The following is a 24,678-nucleotide window of genomic DNA, read 5'->3' as shown; positions in this document are numbered from 1 at the left end:
GGGGAAACGCTCCTTTGCACGCGGAACGAGAGAGATTTCTTTTCTCCTCGAGCTTATTTTGGGGAAGGGAGGAGTTGGAGGTGGGGGAGAGAGGGACGGGAGGGGAAAGAGTTGGGGAGACCTCAATTAATGCTTTAAAGATCTCTGAGAAATTAACAAACTGGGGAGTCTCGGAATCTGCTGTCAGAAGCGTGTTTTCCCCTCTCTCCTCTAACAAGCACTGACAGTCTAATTACTGTGGCTACAAGCAGCTGTCGAGGCAGCAGCCGGGAGAGAGAGAGAGAGAGAGAGAGAGAGAGAGAGAGAGAGAGAGAGAGAGAGAGAGAGAGAGAGAGAGAGAGAGAGAGAGAGAGAGAGAGAGAGAGAGAGAGAGAGAGAGAGAGAGAGGAGAGGTTCTCATTGCACAGGCTGTGCGCGCCCGGCCGGGCCCCTGCGCCCAAGTGCGCCCGCCCAGAGCCCGGGGAGGCCGGAGAGCGGGGCCAGGCGGCGCCGCACCCCAGAGATCAGAAGGCGGGCCTTCTTAAGCAGCCACGGGCACGCTTACCGTTTGGTATTTCTAAAGTCTTTACCTTGAAGGTTAAAAGATGTGAAGAAAAAAGGAGGGGACACTAGAGTGGGAAGCGCATCTCGCAAAGCCTCCATCCACCACCCCTTTTCTACCTCTTCGAGCTCCCTCTCCCCCCACCCACTTCACCCCCCATGTTGGTAAAATAACCACGCAACCCGGGCTGAGGGGGCGGGGTGAGCCAGGCTGGAGTGTAAGAAAGCAGATGTCCCCGCTGGCAGCAGCTTCAGCCTCCGGGGAAAGCTGCACAGAGGGGGGGGGGGGTTGAGGGGGGACCCTCCCGAGGACATTCACCTCCCACATCTCAGGCATCCCGCTCACAACTGCCTTGCCTTGCCTCGGCGGGGGTGTTTTTTTCAGACTCAGCGTTTCGCCTGTGCGGGTTTTTTTTTTTTTTTTTTTTTTTTTTACCTGGGAGCTAGCTGTTCTTCCCCGGCCACGCTTTAGCAGATGCCAAACTGCAGCCCCTGCACGACTCAGTATTGAGGCCAGGCGACGGGCGGGAGAGACCTGGCAGGTGCCCACACCACCTTTCACTCGATAGCCAGTGCCACCTCTGCCAGCTTCTCCAAGCTTGCCACTTCAGGCCACAAGAGCTGTTGGTTCCTCCCTTGGAAGTTGGAGCTTATGGTCACACAAGAAACCCACGTAACCCTGAGTGCCCAGCTCTTATTAAAAGGAGGCACAAGTAGGAAATGGTTGAGATGGGGAGAAGAGGGCTCAACTGAGTCTTAGCAATAATTTCCTTTATTGGTTGTCAAGTTGTGAGAGGGCTGTCTCTTCTAGAAGGAAAGGGTACAAGAACCCCCTATCAGAAGATATATTCTCTCTGGTAGACGCTGGGAACTGTGTGTGCGTGTGGGTGTGGGTGGTGGGGGTACGTGACAGAGGAGGCAGGAGGTAGGGGGGAAGGGAAGAGGCTTGGTTAATTGTCTAGGCATTTCCATTCAGCCCCAGTGGCAATGAAAGATGTACATGCCTCTGAACCCTTCACAGTGAATGACTAATAATCTATGTCACCTAGGTGAGGAAGATGTCAGTGTGATGTGCTGCTCCGCATCCTGAGAAGTCTAGGCACCATGTTCATTCTTCCACATGTTAAGGCTCTGAACTGTGGCTCAGGGGCCTACTCAGATTTTTCATCAGAAATCTTGCAGCTTGCTAAAACTTGCTCCAGAGAGGCCTTACATTTGTTTTGAGAGTTGCAAATCAATGTTTACTTCAGAAAATGGGAGCTATGACTCACTTCTTTAAAAGCAGGGGAAAGCAAAATGTAAATGGCTAGAATTACCGGGGAGAAAAATAAAAGAAATATATTCAACTTAAGTAAAATTCGGTATTCTCTCAGTTATCTTCCAACTACCAACCTGGTTGCTAAGAACAAATTTCTCAAGAATGTGAACATTTTGAGTAAAAACTGATAAATATGAATAGTTTATTTGCAACTTTAAATTTGCTCCTAATACAAACATATTTCTTTGGCAAATTTAGATTAAAAAATAAAAAAATTAAAAATGATCCACTGATTGTAATGAAATACCACCCAATTTGATATCACTTTCATCAAATTATTGGAAAGAAAAATTTTAGAAACTTCCCTTATTATGAATTCTTTTTTTTAAACTAAGGAACAAAACACAATCAACAAAAAGAGAAATAAGTAGCTTTTAATATTTTAACTCATTCTATAAGTTCTGTACATAGTAAAAGTGAAAAATGTGTACCATTAAAAAAATAGCCTAAAGATTTAGAGAATTCTTTTTTTTTTTTTTTTTTTTGGTTTTTGGGCCACACCCGGCGGTGCTCAGGGGTTACTCCTGGCTGTCTGCTCAGAAATAGCTCCTGGCAGGCACGGGGGACCATATGGGACACCGGGATTCGAACCAACCACCTTTGGTCCTGGATCGGCTGCTTGCAAGGCAAACACCGCTGTGCTATCTCTCCGGGCCCAGATTTAGAGAATTCTACCAGTAACTTAATCACTTGGTAACAAATATTAGGCTGATTTAGAAATTTATGTTGTCTGATACTCTTTATTAAATTGGTTCATTAAACATATTACCTAAATTAAAAAAATCCCTACAAATATTTTATATTCATTAATTCAAAAGATCTAACTAGAAAACTAAGCAATAAGCTTAGATATCTGAAATAAAAATGAATTGTGGCTATATGATATGTCATGTATATAATTTTGAATTATAACATGGATATGAATGGAATGAGTTATAGTTTTGTACAAAATGATACTTTAAAAGATAGTTACAAAACAAGTTTAGATAGAATTATTCAAATAACTTCAACATTAAGGTTTTCAATAAATGATATTGAACTACGTTTGTAATGCCGTATTTCAAACTCAAAAAACATCACATAGAACTTGTTATATCTGTTCTCGAATGCTTCTTATGTCTCCCCGTTAAAGTGTGTATTAAGATGCCGCAGGAAATCCGCCCTGGCTGTAACGGATGGTGGGAAAACTGCTTGACAGAATTCACAGAGTCGAGGTATATGCAATTCTGAGGCTGTGCCATTTAATACAGATAAGTCACAGTCTTCATTAGGAAAGGGCTTCCAAACAGGCTGCAAGAAACAAATAAAAATATCTTTTGTTATTTGCATGGAAAATCAAACTGTGTAGTTCAAATTCAATTCTTAAATGGATTATATGCAAATATATGAAAGCAAATTATCTTTCTATTGGGTTAGCATGAGGACATAAATTTCTCTTTAAAGGGTAAAAATAACCTTTGATAAAAGTCACTTAAATACATATTCATTTTCTTTTCTTCACATATTTCAGAATCTTCAAGTTTTAACACCAAAAGATTTAATATCTGTTATCACAATGACAGTAGTATTAGAACAACAGTCACTAATTCTCTAAAAAATCAATTATGTTTTTTCTAATTTAAAACAGAAACCTTAAGTCATAAGACCTTAATACCTAGTGTTTGGAACATTACATTTTAATCATGTAATCGCAATCTTACTACATTTAAATATATTATACTCAATGAACAAATAATATAGGAATAATTTATTTAGCAAAGTTGGGATCAAACCCAGGGCCTCATGCATGTAAGCCAGTACTTTATGCTGGGCTACATCCCTGGCATTATGCTTTTTAAATGGTAGTTTTTTTTCTTTTTAAAGTACTAAACTAATTCTATTGAACAATGTTTTCAAAATCCCAGTACTTAATCATCCAACAAGATTAAACATTGGATGCATTCTTTTGACTTATTTTGCTTCTGCTGTTTATTGCTTCGTCTGTCCTGATAAAGTGAAACTAGCCAGTAACTGACTCATTAGAGAATTGTGGAAAACCACGACACAGCAATAGAACCACCTCCATTATAAGTAACAAGTAAATGCCTTTAAATAATATTTATTTAAAAAACTCTAGAAAGCATGAAAAAGATTTAATTCAATATGAATACTCAATACATGTTCACTGACTAGGATGTTTTATTTTACTAAAATGTTAAAGGCAAATTATTTTTAAAATTTACTTCCCTACTTGATATAGGTGACTTGATGTAGCCAAATTCTGGTTCTTTAATAAAGATCAACTCAATAGGACAATTTAATTTAAATAGACCTCCTTGTAACTGCTATTACTAATATGTCCATAAAAATAATAAGCATAGTTCAATATCTGATAGTGTTTTAATTCCCTTTCATTTTTTACCAATCTGTTATACAGAGGTGTATTACTAATTCAAGTATTGAGTTTTAGGACATTACTGTCTTAAGAAGATTTTACTAGATAACTGTGTATAGTGGGTATAAATATACAAACAGAATCTAGGTAATAAAATTCATTTAGTATCAGTTCATAAACCTAATAATAACACTGATTCAGCTTCCTTTTGTGAGTCTTTTTATCACAGAGAATAAAATATTGAAAAATTTTGGGTAAAGTAATTTTCTTTAGAAAAATGTTATGATGAAAGCACTTAAGTAAAAATTAAGATGAGATTTAAACTCCACTATCTGTAGGTAATCCAAAAATTCCTTCATTAACATGTACCCCTATAATGCAAATGTATACAAAAATAATATTCTGAATTCAAGATAATTCTTAAGATCTAATAAAAAGTAAAAGGCAGAGCAATTTCGATTCTAAATATGGTGACCTAATCTGCCAATTTATCATCACAATCCACATTTATCCTTCTATTATAGGAGCTATTAGCTCAAATTTGACCTCTTCATAGAAATCAGTTAGATCCCATTCTGACTCAGCAAAACCAGGAAAAAAAAAATTCACAAAGGCAAAATTAAGTAAATGTATTTTAAGATTTTGCTAACTGAATATACTAAAAAGGTATCAAATGGTTAACAGAAGATAAAAGCAATGATACAAAGTCTGAAATATGTAATAAAATTTTACTCTCTGTAAGTCAAGAATTTCGCATTTATCAGACTTGCTTTATTAATATTGTTATTAAGAATTCATCTTGAGAAATATTCTTTCAATCTTGGCCTTCAAAACAAACTAATTTCTTTGCTTTTTCTGCCAAAATATCAATTATCTAACCTTATGCCCCATGTCTTGTGACAGCTCAACACCAATTCTCCTGCATTTTTTAAGCTGAATACTTTTCCATCAAGTTGTAATCACATACCAGCTGTTTCCCTTGCTGTAGCATAGAAAGCAAATGCACAATGCAGGGTGCCATCTACTGAAACATGAATGCACAGACTAACTAGTAAAAGAACATGCAAGAGATGTAATGGAGAAAAAGTAACAAGCATTAGAACTGATGCACTTCACAGCTCCCCAGGAATTCTACTTGCAATAAATGAAATAGTTTAATTTGTTTCATTTAGTGGTAACTATAACTGAGACGATGATATGAAATAAGGTACCAGAAGAACATAAGTGAGTTTATAATTAAAGCTTATTGTCAGAGATGCTTAGTTTTCCACACTACTAAATTACACCACAGCTTGACTACTGCCTCCTTAGCATGCTTAGTATTATAGTATGTTTAAGTATCCTTAATTTAAAAGTCTATAACCTGTAAGAGTACTTACAAAATCAGTAAGTTAGCTTTTAGACAAATATCTCAGGAGAAAAAGAAATCAATTGTAAGTTAAAGAAGATATTTGTATTTTCACACGCTTTTGTTGAATAATTACATAATTTGCATGTAGGCATTCTTTTTAAAAACTCTAAGAATTATTTTGCAATAGAATCTGAATAAAAAGGGGCCACAGAGCTGATGGGAGGGTTGCAAGTAGTTATTCAGCTTCGTAAATATTAAATTTGATAAAAATCACATATGTAGAAATGATTTAAAAAGTACATTAGTTGAATATTTAATTCTTTATTAAAAATAAAGATCTATGTAATATGTAATTAAAATGTAATGGAAATAATAGTTAAAAGACAGCTCACTTATTCTAATAATAAAGAATATAGAATGTGATTCAATCATAAAAAATTGTGCGGTCTTGTAAAGATGAATGTATTATACAAACCTTTTCACAAAAACGATTGTTTCACAGTATTAAATTTAATAAAGAATCCTCTTGTAATACTGATGCTGAGTAAAAGTTTTATATAACAAATACTAGATATAGAAAAGGCTTATTTATAAAATCTATCATAAATTTTAAGGTACTTTATAATAGAGCTTTACTAATATTTACAAACTATGTTGTTTTCTGTAATTTATTACTGTAGAGTTTGGGTTTCTTATTGAATGCTTAAACCTAACTAGTCATTATATTTAAAAAGGATGTTTGCTAACCTGAAAGAGAAGTGTATCTGTGGATGTATGGCAAATGTGTGTTCACACATAATATACTTGTTAATGCAAAACAGTTACCTGCTGTGGTCCTCGGATAGCTTTTCCTGGGGAATCAAGTGAAGGAAAAGGAACATTAGATGGGTCCTGAAGTGGGAATGTATTTATATATAATGCATTATGGTTTCCAGGTGGCAAACAGAGAGCTCTATCTGGAGTTGTCCTGATGCAAGTGTTTACAAGATTAGGTGGTTTAGGTTTAGCTGTTTTAAGGTTTTGTATTGCTGAGACTATAGGGTCAATTCCTGGAATTTCAAGTAAAGTTTCTTCTGTTTTAACAAAGTTTCCAGGGTTGTCTCTGAGCTCCGCATTAAATTTATCCTGGCATGCTGCTGTCTCAGATGTGGCAGGAACAAGAATGCTTTGTCTTTCTGGAGTGCTATGTAAGAAAGTAGATTCACTGTCCATTGGTGGAAACTTTACATTGAATTTGGAAAGTGATTCAAAAGAGGTTTCTTCCTCATCTCCGCCTAGTCCTCTTGGTGTAACAGATGTGATACATGGTGCACCTCTATTTATATCATCTTTAGCCTGAGGCTTAAACAGGGCGTCTTGTTTATCTGTTTTATCGGTACACTGTATAGGCACAGAGCACTGTGTTTCTGCAGGGAAAAGAACACAAAAAGGAAAACAGTCATATTCAATCATTCTTAAAAATCTAAATGCTCAATCAGCTTTGGATAGACTCAGATTCTTTTTTCTATTAGTTTTTCTAGCAATTGAAGACAAGTAGGATTTTTTACATTTGTAACCATTTTACACAGGAATATTAGCAGTCTCCTGGGTTGAATTTGAACATAGCTTATTTGTCACAATTTAACTACTTTGTTCCTAAGTCTTCTACTGAATGCTTTGCATATTGTTCACAGTTATATTGGTCTATATTTAAAAACATTTGCTTGTAGTGTATACATTTAAACATTTTGTCAGTAATGGAAGCTGCAACTATAAGCTTACTTAGACAAATAAGTGGTTAAAAGAAAAATCCTTATTATATAATATCTGAAGATATAAATATATATATATCTCATGTTACAAATCTTATGAATTGGGTCATTTATTTCCCCTAGTAGAACTATATGACAAAGGAGATGACTAATCAAATTAACTACTGTCTACTTTCAATAATCCATGTGAGGGAGAAGAGGTGGTGGGGTGGGAACTAGGAAAAAAGGAAACAATTGTAACATAGAAGGAAGAAATTTTGGGGCGCCTATTTAGAAAAATGAATGTGAATCTATGGTTTTTCTCATACACAAATATTTTTTTAAAAGCCTCTTAAAAGAGGTAGGTAGTTTCTGTAGCCCCTTTATCTAGAAACCATTTATGCAAAAATTTCAACTCTTTAGATTATATAGAAAATATAAAAAGTAAGCAAAGAGAATTTTAAGTTCAAATTCAGTCTATCAGACCCATATAAATGTACATTTTTTTCTTATTATTTCAGATTTATTCTAAATAAACCTAATACATCCTAGCTCCGTGATGATTAGAAGCAAAAAAGAAAAAGACAAATATAAGATGTCGAAGGTAGAGAAAATTAGATAATCAGCAAGAGTTGAAAGAACATGAGACAAGAAAAACAAAATAGCAGCTGCAAAAACTAAAAACAACCCCCCCCCCAAAAAACGAACAAAAAAAACCAAACAAACTCCAACCCCTCCAATTTAACATAGGGCTGACAAAGGTCATATTACTCATGCAAAAATACCAAATAAATAAATATATAAAAGAACCCCCCCCCCAAAAGAGGACACTCTTCATATTAATGATTCTGAGGTATCAGAAACTGCTAAATTATGTTCCACAATGTTACGTTTAGAAGGATGTGATTTTTTGTTAAATGGAAAAGAAGCAAAAATCCCTTAATATTTTGAAAAGACAATTATCAGTGAAGTTGTATATTCACAAATAGAAACTACCTATGATGGATATAGAGAGCACCTGCAAGCATTCTGTACAGTGTCTAAGTTAGTACGCATTTAACAGATGACAGCTTCTTTCCTTTCTGACCTCTGTAATCCTTGTCATCTTTCTATCTTTACACAGCACATTTCAACACAGTATTTTTCTTTTTTTTGTTTTTGTTTTTGTAGCATACCCAGCAGCGCTCAGGGCTTATTCCTGGCTATGTGCTTATGAGCTCTGAAATCACTACTGGTAGTCTTCAGGGAACATATGTGGTGCTAGGAATCAAACTGGGGTCAGCCATGTAGAAGGTTAAGTTTCTTAACATTCATAGACTATATCTCTCCAGTCCCAGATTGTTTTCTTTTTAGGCATAACTGTTGTACAGTACAATGAACATTGCACTATTCTGATACAGCAGGCATATTAGTAAGTAGTACATGTCATCTTTCCATCTTTTCTCTATCTTTTTTTAGGGGAGGGGAAGAGCAAACGCAGAGGAATGCTTAGGAGACCATGATGTGCTATTGCTGGGGAATCATCAAATCCAAGCCTCATGTATACAGAATACGTGAACTAATTCTTTGAGGTAGGTTGTTTATACCATCTTTTCTTAATGGATTATTACAACAGCATTTGAACAGTTTTCTTCTTTTTTTCACTTTGGGTCACATGTACTGATGTTCAGGGTCTACTCCTGGCTCTGTTTCAGGGAACCAAATGCAGTGCTCGGGATTGAACTGGGTCAGCCACATTTTTTTGCAAGGCAAATATCTTAACCCCTTTACTATTTCCTGTTCCCTGAACTGAACTTGTTTCTTGCCATTAAATTTATTTCATATCTAAGGTAATCCCTATATTGTACCCTCCTCATTCCCTTAGATCTCAAATACAAACCTTGTTAAAACTTTCCAAGGTTCATTATTTGACCCAGGTTACCATTCTAAAATCTTTCAACTAACTTGTTTCAACCTTTACTCCAGCTATTAAAATCTTTGTATGGTTCTGCAAAATCGTGGCTCTCACTTTTGAGCTTTTGCACAAGTTGTAGACTTCTAATGTGTGCCTTTCTACAGCTCTTGGTAACTCATTTTGTTTTCCATCTCTTGCTTTGACATTAGTTTTTCTGGTTCTCCAAGACCAGTTCAGATCAAACATGATACTTGCGTACTTAGAAGACTAAATACTCTGCACTGTACCTATTGGGAATCTATCTTTCTCCAATTAAAGTAGGTCTCTTTTGGGGTGCTAATATAGTAGATAGGATATTTGCCTTGAATGTGGCTGACCTGGTTCAATCTTCAGTATCCTATCTAGTTTGCTGAGCCTCACCAGGAATGATCCATTATCACAGAGTGAGGAGTAAGCATTGAGTACAGCAGGGTGTGGCCCCCAAATAAAAACATACCAAAAAAGTAGTAGGCATCTTGTTTTGAATTTCTTCCCACTCAATTACGTTGCTGTTGCAATGGATGAGGGTTGCACCACACCTGGCTCTGAGGCTTGGGGAGGGATGCATATTAGGTTGTAGTGCTTGCTCACTTGGCACAGTGCTCTCTAAAGTTTGCATTTCTTTTTTTCTTTTTTTTTTTTTTTTGTGTTTTTTGAGTCACACCTGGCAGTGCTCAGGGGTTATTCCTGGCTTCAGGCTCAGAAATTGCTCCTGGCAGGCATGGCAGACCATATGGGACTCCAGGATTCGAACCAATGACCTCCTGCATGAAAGGCAAACATCTTACCTCCATGCTATCTCTCCGGCCCCAAGTTTGCATTTCTTTACTTGAGGTATTTGCATATGTGTATAGGGGCTCACACTCTAAGTTGAGGTACATATGTCTGGTTGTGATGCTTTCTGGGTTTTTTTGAGTTGTTTATCTGAGGTCATACTTTTTGGCCATGGCACTTGCACATCTTTTTTTAAATTGATTTGGGTTATCCCCCTTTTACGGTGCTTACACATATATGCTGCAGTGTAGCTGGAGATAATTTGTTGTGCCAAGAACTACATATAGTAGAGTTGCCAGGCTTAATCTCAGTGCATGTGGCACACCAGGATTTAACATTAGTGGCAGATGTTTGCAGGCAAGGCAAGTAGTCTATGGGCCTGGGTATTGAAGTCCTAAACTAAACTTACTTACTCTAATAACTTGCCCATTACCAGGCATACAGGATTTCTTAATAAATGCTTTATGACTAAATCGGTATCCTGTTTCCTACAGAGTCTGTAATATAAATACCAATATTTATCAGATACTTTGTGACTCAGAGTGATATAGTAATTGAGTCCAAGCTTAACTGTTTTAGCAGAGAATTTTTTTTTGTCCTTTTGAGGTTTTAATGTCCAATGACCATCAAATAAATATCCCGGTAATTTAAGAGTGACAGAAATAATAGTTTCTTTCCTTATTTTTGTTTTTGGGTCATACTTGTTAGTACTCAAGGCTTACTCCTGGTTCTGTGCTCTGGGATCACTCCTAGTGGTACTTAGGGGACCTTATGCAGTATCGAGAATTGAACCAGAGCTGGCCTTGTAGAAGGCAGAGTGCTGGTTACCCACTGTATTATCTCTCTGGTCCCAATACTTTCTTTATAGGTTCCATTTGCTAAGTACCCACATAACAAATCAGGAAAACAAACTGCTGAGGTAACTAAATTGTATTACACAGAAGAAACACTTATCAGAATAATCTTCACAAAAGAACAACATTATCAATACTAAAAAATACACTGGTCATTAGTAATGCTACTAACATAGCACTTAAATGTGTCGTACATTGTTATAATCACTATGCATTCATTAATTCATTTAGTACTCAAAATAATCCTATGGTAGGCATTACCTTACATGCGAAAAGTTGAACTCCAAGGCCACTCAGCTTATGAATGAGTTACAGATCTGTCAATGGAACCCAGGTAAATGAACTCTAAAACTAATGCTCTGAATCATTATTCTCAATTGAACATCCTGGTTTCTATATATAGAAGTCTCCAAATGACAGAGACGTGCTTTGAATTTCTTTTTCTAGTAGCTATTCTATTTTTCTTGTGAAGAAAACCATGGAACAACCAAATAGCTTTAGTAAGGAAAATATTTTCTTTTGGTGTCAGCTGGCATACCTCAGCTACATTAAAATAATCTTCTGAAATAATCTTCTCTGTGAGAGTTATTAGCTACAACTATAAATTCAAACTGAAAATTCCTAAATCTACTAGAAATTCAAATTTAAGAGAACCAAAAACACAAGTTCAAAATAAAGTACTTGCCATTCAAGCACTACTGAGAAATATGATCAGATGAGTAAACAACATTTCTGTTGTTTCTTTCAAGAACACTTTTTCTTAGGAAAAGGGGAGAAATCTGGATCATACTGCATAGTATTTGGTGCTTACTTAGGGAACCACATTGGGTTAGTGGTATTGGGATAGAGTTAAAGTAAGCTATATGCAAGGCAAATACTCTACAGACTATACTTAATCTCTCTGGCCCCAAGGACACATATTTTATTTTATTTTTATTTTTTATTTATTTATTTATTTATTTTATATTTATTTATTTTATAAAGAAAAAAGTAAAACACTGTTGATTTTTAAGATGTAAGTATGGGTTACCCATTTAGAGTACTACTCAGTTTAATTACCATGCATAATGATAAAAGAAAAAGATCTTCTGATTGTAATATTTAATCTTAGATTGCCACTGGAATTGGACGTTATAGATGGAAATAAAGTCACATTTACTAAACATCCATTGTAGTATTTATCTCCTCTCAAGAATATTGCCATTATATGGATGAAAAGAAATGAGTGGTAAAGAGAAATATGTAATTCAATAATTTAGCACTTTTTATGACTTATATAAGCAAATCTCAAGTTCAAACAAAAACTAACTAATAAAGTCAAATGTTTCCAAGTATAGTTTGTAAATCACTCAGAAAATAGTTCCTCTATATTTAAATTCAGTATAGGATATAACGAAAATCCTGAATAAACATTTTTCCTAAAAGACATTTTCTTTCTTTCCCTTTTGATCTACCAATGTCAGAAGTTTGTTATTTTGGTTTCTGTTTGCACCTAGAAAAACTTGATTGGAAACTGCTGCATTACAAAACATTACAAACACATCTTAAGAACATTATTTATAATGCATTTAATATAAAGCATACGAATAATGTTAGGAAGCAATTTTTGTGAGGAAGAAATTGAGTTAAACACTCAGTGCTCTACTTGACAGATACATACTCAGATTAAGACCTATGCAATTTAAAAATGGTCAAAGTATTACGCTATTGATAATGGGAAAGGTTCTCTGTGTAACAATGAATATATCACCATTGCAATGTTTTGATAAGATGCTAATGTTCAAAAAAAGCATGTTTATGAATTTGAGGTGCCACATATCATGGCTAATATATTTTAAAAAATTCTTTTACTTGAGAAGAACTTAAAGTGTCTTTAGTCTACACAAAAGGTCAATTTCTTATGAAAATGATAAAAGGTTAGGCTAGAAACAAAATTTTTCTAGGGAATGTAAGCAGAAGGGAGGAGAATAAATATATTTATTAAATGTGTTTCTCCATTGTGTACCTTTTCTGAAATAAAACAGCAATAGTAAGCAAAAAAGCAAATCTGTACTGTAAAATAATTTTTAAATAGCTTGGAATTAAGAACTGTAAGAAATTGGAAAGTGATCTTTAATTAAAGGGGTGCTAGTCAGCACTGCTGCAACATCTTTCAGAGTGAAAACTGTAAATCACATCTCTTGGGAATTGTATGCAGCATATCTTAAATCACAAGGGTAAAAGAGAAGTTATTATTATAAATGATCAGTTTACCTTCTTTTTGTTTACAGAAATGCTTAGTAGCCAGTTTCAAACTCTGGTATTTTGCTACAGAATAATCAAACTAAGGCAGCAAACATCAGGAAGACAGTTTGGGTTTATTAAAGAAAGGGTAGAGCTTTCAAAAATCAAAATGCAAAAAAATATATAAAATATGTCCCTCATATAATTTCTTTATATTAAATTTGTACTGTGTGCCTACAACAGAACTGGCATCATGAAATGTGAAACATTTATTTCTTGATGTAAATTGCAAAAATCTACTAAGAGCTAAAAACAAACCTAATGTTACTATTTTATTTAGTTACTATCTAGTAGTATGGCTTCAAGGTTTCTTATTAACATACAAATTATTTTTTAGGTAGACTCTCAAATAATAAATGAAAGGCATATTTTATATCTATTTTATATTTTTTCAATATGCAATTTCTCATTAAGAGATTATTACTAATCATTCATTAGTAATCATTACTAAAGTCATTCAGTTTAATCTTATATTACCACATTAAAAAAGGCCAATAATTCCAGAATGTAATGAATTATAGAACTTAAATAATACTTACCCATGATAAATGATAGGCAACAGACTGCCAAATGTTAGTATCCAGTAATGCTTTTATGACTGAACTAAATTTGAACCAATAAAATAAAGATCATTGTACATTCAATGAAGCCTTACCAGTTGCAGTATCTGGAATATTAAGTTTGCTTAAGTGATCTTTTTGTGCTTTTGCTAGTATGCATATTCTGTGAAATTCTTCTTTCAGATCCCAGAAAGTCTTCTCTATACTACCCCTAAAAATAATAAATTAACATATAAGACTATTCTTCAAATATTTAAAAAACTGTAAACCGAGCACAAAATAATTATTATATATAGTAATATATACCACAAAATAATTACTGAAAGGTTAAAAATAATTACTTTCAATTTCAAACACAACTTCAATGCTTGGAGAGTTATACATAAAATAAGTGATTAAAGTTCTAATAAGTAAATATAGTGAAGACAAGCATATCTTCTTACTCAAATAATATCAACAATGGCTGTATCTCATAAAAAAATGTCAATGTATTAACTACAGTTCTCTGTAAACATCCTAAATAGAAGAAAATAAAATATTTATAACTTTCATAAGAATACTATTAAAATCCATTCAGAAAAACCAACATAACTGCAATATACTGATGAGCTTTCGAGAATTCAGTGCTTAGTGCCATCTTGTTACTCAAAGTATGACTTATTTAGGTCATTTTAATATGGAGAAATTTTAAATGGTCCTTGAATTCTAAAAGGCTATCATTTTTCTTATAATCACTAAAAACTTAAAATATATAAATAAAAATATATTTCAATTCATTTTTTTAAGTTGGCAAAAAAGGATATAAAACTACCTCTCATGGAATAAGGAAATACCAAAACTTCTGGATGAAGTTTCTTTTCTAGGAGAAGAAACGTCTTGTCTTCTTACCTTAAAGAAATAAAATATATAATTAAAATGATTATCACTTTAAATTGCTTCTAAACTCAAAAAAGAATGGGTTAGTAGAAAACATAATGGAAAAAGTAATCATTTTATTTTCATATATACAACGTCTAATTTTTAAAAAAAGAGAACAATCAAGGAAAAAAAATGGCAGAAAAGTAGTAGAGAAATGCACTATTTATTAAAACTTTGTAAATTACTATTTGAGTCTGATAATTCATGGAATTTGCTAAAATTAAATTTTGACCAAAACTGGTATTTAGAATGCCAAATACCTGAATATGACCAGGAACTCGAGCGGGAAAAGATTGTATATTTATCTCTTTTCTATTATTGGCCTATCCATTTAAATCAATGTCTTTATTTTTTGGGTTGGAAGCCATTGCCAATGGTGCTTAGGGGGTCACTCCTGGCTATGCTTGGAGAAACATACAGTGTTGGGTTTGAAGCTAGTTCTTCTGCATGCAAACATGTGCACCAGCACACTGATCTATCTTCTAGCCCACTTTACTCTTTTTTATATTATTTTACATTTTATGGCTTCCCCCTCCCCCCACTATATATATCAGGCAGTGCTCAGGGGCTATACAGGGCTTGGTTCTGGGGAGGTGCCAGGGATTAAACTTGGACTTCCATATGCAAAACAATGTGCTTCACCTTCTTGGTCTGCCTTGTAATTTGTTATTAATTCTTTACTGAGGAATATAGCAGTATTAGAGAAATAAAGAAAACCAAGTGACAGATTCCTTAGCATTACAAGCATTTTACAGTGTAATTATATATTTCAGCTACTTCAACACAGTTCTTACCTTTCACTCCCACCTTGTGGCTTATGCTGGTATTACATTTATTCTGTCATTTAAATAAAATGTAACAGTAATGTTTTAATTTTTTTTAAAGTCTCCAATAAAAGCAATAAAACCATGTACAACTAATAAAGATATAAATATAAAATTAAAGTTAAAATCTGTGGCATCCAATATTGTACAATCAAAAATTACAATTTGGTCAGAGTTGAATTGGTCTTAAGTTCAAATTCGACCCGATTCTATTCAGTGACTTTTTATATTTTATTCAATTATGGTCAGTGTAGCTATTAGGCTTTTATTTTATGATGGCATGTCATTTTAATTTGTTTCCCACCTGCCCCAGTTTTTCTAAATACCAGTGCTTGCTTTAAATTTCTGAAATAGAGTATTACTTATTTAGTAACAGTAATTAGTAAAATAAAATCTTGGCACTCAAACAATTGTGATTTTATATTGTCAGACTGAGGTAAAATAATTTATTACTACATTCTTTTGTCTGAGAAACACTTAGGTCAAGTCTCCTGGATTAAAAATCATATTATTATATTAGAGGGCATTTCCACATTTGCAGTTTATTTTTACAAGTGGTAGACAAGGTTTTTATGTACTAGTATGTACTCTTAGAACACCAAATAAATTTTAGTATGCACTACAAAAAAAGGAAATTAGTCAACCCCTGGATATATTTCAAGAATCTTTTTAAAAGATTATATTAAATCTATTTAACAAAACTGAAACAAAATCTAGAAATATTTAAAAAAAGATCAGAAATATATGAAGAGATTTCTCAAATTATAATTTATTAAATAGAATGATAAAATTTTCTTAAAAATTTACTACTAGAAATGATCAACATAAAAAAATTAGGACCTAGAAAGAATTAAAAATGACCATATAATTTTAGTTTAAAAAGAAAAGTAATAACATTCAATTCAGCACTGATTTTTTTTCTTTTTTGTTTTTTGCACTGATTTTTGACTAACTACAGAAATACAAGCTTTTGACATTAAAGAAGGTCTAAAAAGTAATTGAGGAGTAAATGGAGGTGAGGGAAAGAATGATAAACTATGCTTTTGTGACCTTCTTGCAAACTTCTGTGGTGTTTAAATTGGATAACGGATATAGGCAAATCTACTTGGAAAAGATACCTTGTGAGTACTGGCAAGCTGCAAAAGTGGGGGTGGAACACTCCCTTATTGGTAATTTTCCCTTAAGTATCTAAAGGGAAAATTAGGTGTTACTAATATTTATAATAATGTATTAGTAATGTTTACTGTATGAGCCAATGCATTGTATTTGCTATCATTTGCACCATATTTTCAAATGAAAACTTTAGATCTCAAGTATCTTAAGATAAGAAAGGAATTTTTTGATATGTTAGTTTAAAAGGAAAAAAAAAGGCCAGACATTTTGAAATCAGTTTGTCTGGAATGGATATAGGAATAGAATGAGTGCTATTTTCCATTATAACAATCTGACAGATTTTTCTGAATTTACTTTTCAAAGGATTAATAAGGTTAATGAAATGTCAACTCCAACATTTTCCTCCAAAATTCACTTTCTTTTCAATGCTGAAATATCTTAATGAAGACCTTAAGTTTGTTCAGCATCCAGCAAGTAAGTAAACATTAAAAGAGAAACTTATATTTTTCTTTCTGTTCCCAAATACCATCCAAGAGGATCCCACGTTGCAGGAAGTTGAAGCTACTCTAACTTCAAGTAAGAAAGCAAGGGAACTTTGAACACTTATTTTAGATTTTAAACGCTAAATCATTCAACAAATGAGTTTATTTTGAGATATAAAACTTAAAATACTTAACATTATAAATGGTTCCAAGTACTAGTTTGGAAATGCCGAACTTGTGGAATGAATACTGAAATAAGAGTTTTACACGTCGTATTTTTCATTTACACTTCCAGTATGGCACTCAGTAAGTCATTCAACTAAGCCATTAAGATAAACCCATTTCAAACAGTTGGAAGATGTTGTGAAATGATTTCTTAAATTTTCCCTTATGGGAATTGGGAGCACTTTAGTATAATTCAACTCAAGCTACTCATATATGAATATTACATAAAAAAGATCATGTTCATGTGTTTTTGAACATGCAATATTTAAGAAGAAAAACAAAAATGTGTCTAGTATTTTATTAGTCTCAAATCAAGTTTGTTGTCAATGCAAAAAAGGGGAAAATAACAGGAGCTGTTAGAAATCAAGAACTCAAATGAAGAATATATTTTCTCTAGCACCTGCCTTTTTTAAAAGTACTACAACTTTTAAATATTTGATAAATGTGGGGGCCGGCGAGGTGGCGCTAGAGGTGTCTGCCTTGCAAGCACTAGCCAAGGAAGAACCGCGGTTCGAAACCCTAGCGTCCCATATAGTTCCTCCAAGACAGGGGCAATTTCTGAGCGCTTAGCCAGGAGTAAACCCTGAGTATCAAACGGTGTGGCCCGAAAAAACAAACAAAAAAAAAAGTTGATAAATGTGGAGCATTTTATCATTTCAAAATAGAAATGTTCCACAACAATCAAGTCATGGATTCATTCTGTGTGTCCATTGATGGATGAATAAAGAAAATGTGATCCATAGAACATAAACACATGGATTTTTGATATACATGCATATATGTATATATATATGTCTTTTATTTTATTCATTTTATCATTCATTATAATTTAGGAAGTCATACTAGTATTGAAGTTTATAGTATTGATATACAAAATTACTATAGCCCTAACCTCCACCCCAAAGCCTGACTGTAACACTATCCTTCACTACTTCCTAAATCTCTTCTAGTCTGGACTCCATTCCCTTCTCAGCCATCCACTTTTCATTAATTGTCTTCATAAAGGAATATTTCAAAACAATAAAAATAAAAAGTATCTAAGGACCAAGGATATATAATTCAAAGGGCTGAAATGTATGTTTTGAATGCAGAAGTCTCAGGTTTGACACATGATATAGAATGGTTCCACCAAAGCACTGCTCAGCATAGTCCCAAACCAACTCCAAATTAATATAGTAAATTAAGCCTTCTACTTAATATATTAATTATGGTAATAATTTTATATGTACACTAAAACATCATGCTAAACGTAATAAGTAAGCACAAATTTTACCAATTTAATCTCCCATAAAGCTGGGGAGGGAATGCAACAAAAATTAAAAATTCAGGGACCAGAGCAGTGGTGCAAGCAGTAAGGCGTCCATATGGTCACCCAAAAGCCAGGAACGATTTCTGAGTACATAGCTAGGAGTAACCCCTGAGCATAATACCCTAACCAGGTGTGGCCAAAAAAACCCCACAAAAAACAAAATAACAAAATTCAAAATTCAAAATATTTTAAAAAGTTCAAAAAATTCAAAATTCAAAAAATGTTCAAAAATTTAAGCAATCAAAATTATAAAAATTAAAAAGAAAATAATATGAATAGCATGCCAGTATCCAAATTAAAAAAAAAAAAACAAAACAGGATGCCCGGGTTCAATCCCCAATATTTTGTTTGTTTCTTTTGGGGCCATACCCGGTGACGCTCAGGGATTACTCCCGGCTATGTACTCAGAAATTGCTCCTGGCTATGGAACACCAGGGTTCGAACCCAGGTCCATCCTTGGATTTGCAAGGCAAGCACTGTACCACTGCACTATCGCTCAGGCCCCTCAATCCCCATAAACTGCACGATCCCTTGAGCACCACCCAGGAAGTAACTCCTGATCACTCCCATCCTTTCCTTTTTATTTCCAGGATATACTGGTGCTCAGGTTTACTCCTGGCTTTGACCTTAGGGATTGATCAATCCTGGTAGGATTTAGAGGACTATAGAGATACTAAGGATCAAAACCAGGTAGGTCGTGTATAAGGCAAGTGCACTATCCATTGTACCGTATCCTTGGCCCAAGTAACTATTCTTTTAAAACTGGTTAATTTGATTGGGCTTTCATATGGCGAATAATTTTAGATTACACAAGCTCTGAACACTGTATTAACTAAAGGAAATATATTTTAAAGATAGTAGCTTATATTTTTGGTTCGAAGGTAATTAACTTGTTTAGGCTAAAATTCTAAATTCAAATATTTGGTGACAAATCTCAGTTTCATTCTCTTTATTAAAAATAAGTCTTTACGGTATGGGTGGGGTGGGGTGGAGGGGGATTTAGGACATTGGTGATGGGAATGTTGCACTGGTGAAGGGGGGTGTTCTTTACAACTACAATCATATTTGTAATCAGTGTTTAAAGATAATAAAAAATAAGTCTTTGCATCAAGTTAAAAACATCTTGAAGGGTGAAACACTACTGCCCAAGCAAATGGAAGCAAGGATAAACAAAAGGACTGTATTAAACTAAGAAGCTTCTGCACCTCAAAGGAAATGGTGACTAGGATGCAAAGACTGCAAATAGAATGGGAGAAATGAGTCACCTGATACCATCAAAGACAGACAAGGTACAGGTAGAGCTTAGCAAGAAAAAACCATCTAACCCTATTTGATAATGGTGAGAAGAAATGAACAGACATTTCCTCAAAGAAGAAATGCAGGTGGCCAAAAGGCTATGAAAAAATGCTCCACATCACTAATTATCAGAGAGACGCAAATCAAAACAACCATCTCACTCCATAGAGACTGGCACATATCACAAAGAACAAGAACAACCAGTGGTAGCGTTGTTTGGGGAGAAAGGGACTCTCATTGACTGCTGGTGGGAATGTCAACTGTTCCAGCCTTTTGGAAAAATAATATGAATATTCCTCAAAAAACTGGAAATTGAACTCCCATATGATCTCGCAATACCCACTCCTACGGATATGTCCTAGGAGCCCCAAAACACAATGCAGAAAAGCCCTCTGCATTCTTATGTTCATCACAGCACGAGTTACAATAGCCAGAATCTGGAAACAATCCCAGTACCCAAGAATAGATGAGTAGTTAAAGAAACTATGGTACATCTACAAAATGAAATATTATGCAGCTGTTAGGGAAAAAAGTCATGAAATTTGCTTATACATGGATAGAAATAGAGAGTATTATGCTGAGTGATATGAGTCAGAGGATGAGGGATAGACATAGAATAATCTTACTCATTTGTGGCAAATAAGCAAAATAAATGATAATATGGTAATTATATCCAGAGGCAATAGAGATGAGGGCCAGGAGTGCCAGTCCATGGTAGGATGCTTGCCTCAAAGAATGGTGAATGCAGTTAAGGTAGAGAAGGATCCATTTTGACAATGATAGTTAGAACTGATCATTCTGGAAAAGAACTGGGCACTGAAAGGGGATAAAGTGGTATGCAAGGTAACCCCTCATTAACAACAATGAAAACCAATGTCAAAAAGGGAGAGAGACAGAGACAGAAAGAGAGACAGAGACAGAGAGGAGAGAGAGAAAGAGAGAGGGAAGAAAGAGAGGAATCTACCACAGAGACAGATAGGGGATAGGTCAGGAAGGAAACTGAGACATTGTTGGTAGGAAATGTGAACTGGGAAAGGATGTTGGACATTCTATGACTGACAATCAATCATGAAAATTTTAGATCCATATCCTCTAGTGCTATATCTGTCTTTGTTCTTGGAAATCATACCTTTTGGTGCTTCATGGAATTGTGCAATACATAGGATCAATACAGAGAAGGCTGCATGCTAGGCAAGGGAACACCTTAATCACTGTACTGTACAAATACATAGATGAATATGGAGTACTATGCAGAGTGAAATAAGTCAGTGGGCAAGGAATAGATACAAAATGATCACATTCATTTATGGAATATAAAAAAAGACATAATAGTATAGTATTAATACCCAGAGACAATATAGATGTGAGCCAGGAGGACAAGTCCAGGGTAGAAAGCTTGCCAAAAAGTAGTGGTGGGAGTACATTCAGGACAGAGAAGAGACCAATCACAATGATTGTTAAAATGATCACTCTGTATAAGAACTGGGTGCTGAAAGTAGAAAAAGAAACATGAATGATGAGAGAGAGAGAGAGAGAGAGAGAGAGAGAGAGAGAAGAGAGAGAGAGAGAGAGAAGAGAGAGAGAGAGAGAGAGAGAGAGAGAGAGAGAGAGAGAGAGAGAGAGAGAGAGAGAGAGAGAGAGAGAGAGAGAGAGAGAGAGAGAGAGAGAAAAGAAACTACCAGCAACAGAGGCAGGGAGGAGGGAACATCAGGAGAGAAAAGAGAAAAATGGGGACATTAGTAGTGGGAAACGTGCACTGGTGAAGGGATGGGTATGGACATTATGACTGAAATTCAATCATGAACAACTTTGTAAATGTGTGTTTTTTTTTTTTAATTCTTCCCAGAAAAAATTCAGGGTATAGAAACCTTAAGGAAGATTAGGTTTTCCTAGAGTAAACTCCAAAAATAAAAAACAAACAAAAAAGACAAGAAAGGGCTACCAACTTCGAATTCTGCCAAATAAAAACAAAAAAAATCCCCTACAAAATAATTTTATTTTTTTAACTTTATTTGATTGATTGATTACTTGACTGGTTTCTGGGCCACACCCAGCAGCACTCAGTGGTTACTACTGGCTCTGCACTCAGAAATTGAATCGGCAGGCTGGGGGACCATATGGGATTATGCCCTGCTGCTATGCTATTTCTCCAGCCCCCCTAGAAAATAATTTTAAATTTAGTTTTTCCTTATATAGGGACCACTTTTCGCAATGTTTTTGTTTTTGTTTGTTTAATTGGTTTGGATGATCAGGACCTACCAGGACCATATTCATTAATGGTGCTACTAAAGTCATACCCCAAGGTGTTCAAGGACTATTTGGTACTGGGAATCTAACTCAGAGCCTCAAAGATGCTAGACATGTGTTCTAACATATAAGAAATCTTCCCATCCCCAAGACTCAGCTTTTAGAAAAAAGTTATCTTTGTCATCAAAACTAGAATAAAAAAATGAAGAACTGGAACAAATTTAAGCACCATTACAGAAAGTAAATTAATGCAATCATTTGGCCATTCAGCACAAGTATATTCTAGATACTTTTATGAGTTCTAGAAGGAAACATGTAATCTTAATGCTTATAATAAAGAGCACAGTACTATGAGAAGATACAGTTAAGGCACTGAATTTGCAAGCTGTTGATCCCAGTTTGTCCCTGGCACTGCATGCCCCCCCCCAAGTATAGGCAGATACAGTGCAAACCATCCCACCCCACCCCACCCCACCCCATCCAACACAAATCACTCAAGAGTAGCTCTTGAGCACCCTCAGTTGTTCCCAACTTCCCTCCACTCTCTCCCTCCAAAAAGAATGAGACTGATTCTCTCTTAATAAGAAAGTGGTCATAGATATAAAACAGCAATAGTACAACTGCTTTTTATCATGTGATGCCTAGCTTCAATCCTCAATACTGTAAAACAAAAAAGTAGAACATTTTTTACTGTAAAAAAAAAGAACTCATATACATCAGACAATGTAATTACTTAGAAGAAAACTGAACTAGAATATAAATATCATTTGCAAGTGATGAAGACAATGGGAGATAGAAAACAAAGGGACTTACAAAACTATTATAACTATGGGGGCCGGGCGGTGGCGCTAAAGGTAAGGTGCCTGCCTTGCCTGCGCTAGCCTTGGATGGACCACGGTTCGATCCCCGGTGTCCCATATGGTCCCCCAAGCCAGGAGCAACTTCTGAGCGCATAGCCAGGAGTAACCCCTGAGCGTTACCGGGTGTGGCCCAAAAACAAACAAACAAAAAAAAAATAACTATTATAATTTTATTAGGATTAAAGTGTGTGTGTGTGTGTGTGTGTGTGTGTGTGTGTGTGTGTGTGTGTGTGTGTGTGTGTGTGTGTAAAACATTAAGTGTACGTGGACCCGGAGAGATAGCACAGCAGCGGAGAGATAGCACAGCAGCGTTAGGATTAAAGTAAGTGTGTGTGTGTGTGTGTGTGTGTGTGTGTGTGTGTGTGTGTGTAAAACATTAAGTGTATGTAGGCCCGGAGAGATAGCACAGCAGCGTTTACCTTGCAAGCAGCCGATTCAGGACCAAAGGTGGTTGGTTCGAATCCCGGTGTCCCATATGGTCCCCTGTGCCTGCCAGGAGCTATTTCTGAGCAGACAGCCAGGAGTAACCCCTGAGCACCGCCAGGTGTCCCCCCACCCCCCCAAAAAAAAGAACCCAAAACATTAAGAGTATGAAAAGGTGATTAACAAAAACATTTTTTCAAAGAAAATGGCAACTTTTATATCAAGGCCAGTTTGTCTATACAGAATAGAGAAGTTCAGAAAATGGCAACTTTTATATCAAGGCCAGTTTGTCTATATAGAATAGAGAAGTTCAGAAAACTGATTACATTAAGAACAATGAAAAATTAGGTAAATTCTCTCTCCTCTATCCCATCAAATTTTAGCAATATTTTAGAGGGTACAAATCCAGGTAAGGGTTATTAAAATACAAATCAGGAAAATTTCTGTTGTTAGGTGAGGGTAAATGGATTTCTTAATGCTGATTTCAGATCTTGAAATCTTATTTCAGAATTATTACATTCTTTTTACCTTTAAAAATGATCAAAAAGTATATACTATGCAGCCTTTCATGGGTGTTAGGTTCTGTTGAACACCTCAGGAAATGCATCAGACACCACTAAATTCTGTTTTTGTGGTGCTAGGGAGAAAACCCAGGACCTCACACCCACACGATGAGGAAAGCGCTCTACCTCTGAACTCTAGTCCTGACCTCACTCTACTGTCTTTTAACAGATTGAATCAAAAACCAGATTTTGTTCAGACTAAATATAGCAGACACATAAGTAACTTGGGTCATTTACAAGAATAATATTTAAAAATATGAAAAGTAAAACTATTATCCATTAAATATAAAATAAGGACTGATAAACAATATGATTTCTATGCTTTGAATAAGAGTTCTTACAAAGATGTATCAGTAGTCTTAGAGCACAAAATTTTTTCTCCCAGAGAACAAAAGTAATTTTCTGAGAAAATACATCATAATTTTCCTAAGAGAAAATTTTCCTAATAAAAATGCTAGTCTGGCAAGGGACTGGAGCAATAGTAGCAAGTAGGGTGTTTGTTTGCCTTGCACACATGTAACCTGAGTTTGATACCTGGTATCCCATATGATTTCTCCTAGCCCTGCTAGAACTAATTCTGAGTGCAAAGCTAGATGTAACCGCTAAGCACCAATTGGTAAGGCCCTAAAACAAAAAGAAATTGTAATCTGGTAGAACAAGTGATTCATGAGGATCTAGAGAGCCTTTCAAAGAATCTGTAG

At 35.0% G+C, this 24,678-nt stretch overlaps 1 protein-coding gene across 2 annotated transcripts in view; it reads right to left on the bottom strand.

The window, feature by feature from the left end:
• Positions 1 to 2,636: 2,636 nt before the first annotated feature.
• Positions 2,637 to 24,678, bottom strand: part of TANK (TRAF family member associated NFKB activator) — a 78,643-nt gene continuing 56,601 nt past the window's right edge. For both annotated transcript variants that reach the window (XM_049773350.1, XM_049773351.1), the window contains exons 5-8: positions 14,529 to 14,605; positions 13,813 to 13,928; positions 6,409 to 6,989; positions 2,637 to 3,148 (exon numbers count right to left, since the gene is read on the bottom strand). In XM_049773350.1, coding sequence (XP_049629307.1) covers positions 2,972 to 3,148; positions 6,409 to 6,989; positions 13,813 to 13,928; positions 14,529 to 14,605 — 951 coding nt within the window. In that variant the 3' untranslated portion in view covers positions 2,637 to 2,971. The remainder of the gene's footprint in view (positions 3,149 to 6,408; positions 6,990 to 13,812; positions 13,929 to 14,528; positions 14,606 to 24,678) is intronic.

Source organism: Suncus etruscus, chromosome 5, assembly GCF_024139225.1.
Source record: "Suncus etruscus isolate mSunEtr1 chromosome 5, mSunEtr1.pri.cur, whole genome shotgun sequence".
NCBI lineage: Eukaryota > Metazoa > Chordata > Mammalia > Eulipotyphla > Soricidae > Suncus > Suncus etruscus.
Note: the sequence above shows the minus strand (reverse complement) of the source record. Positions and strands in the feature narration are given on the sequence as shown.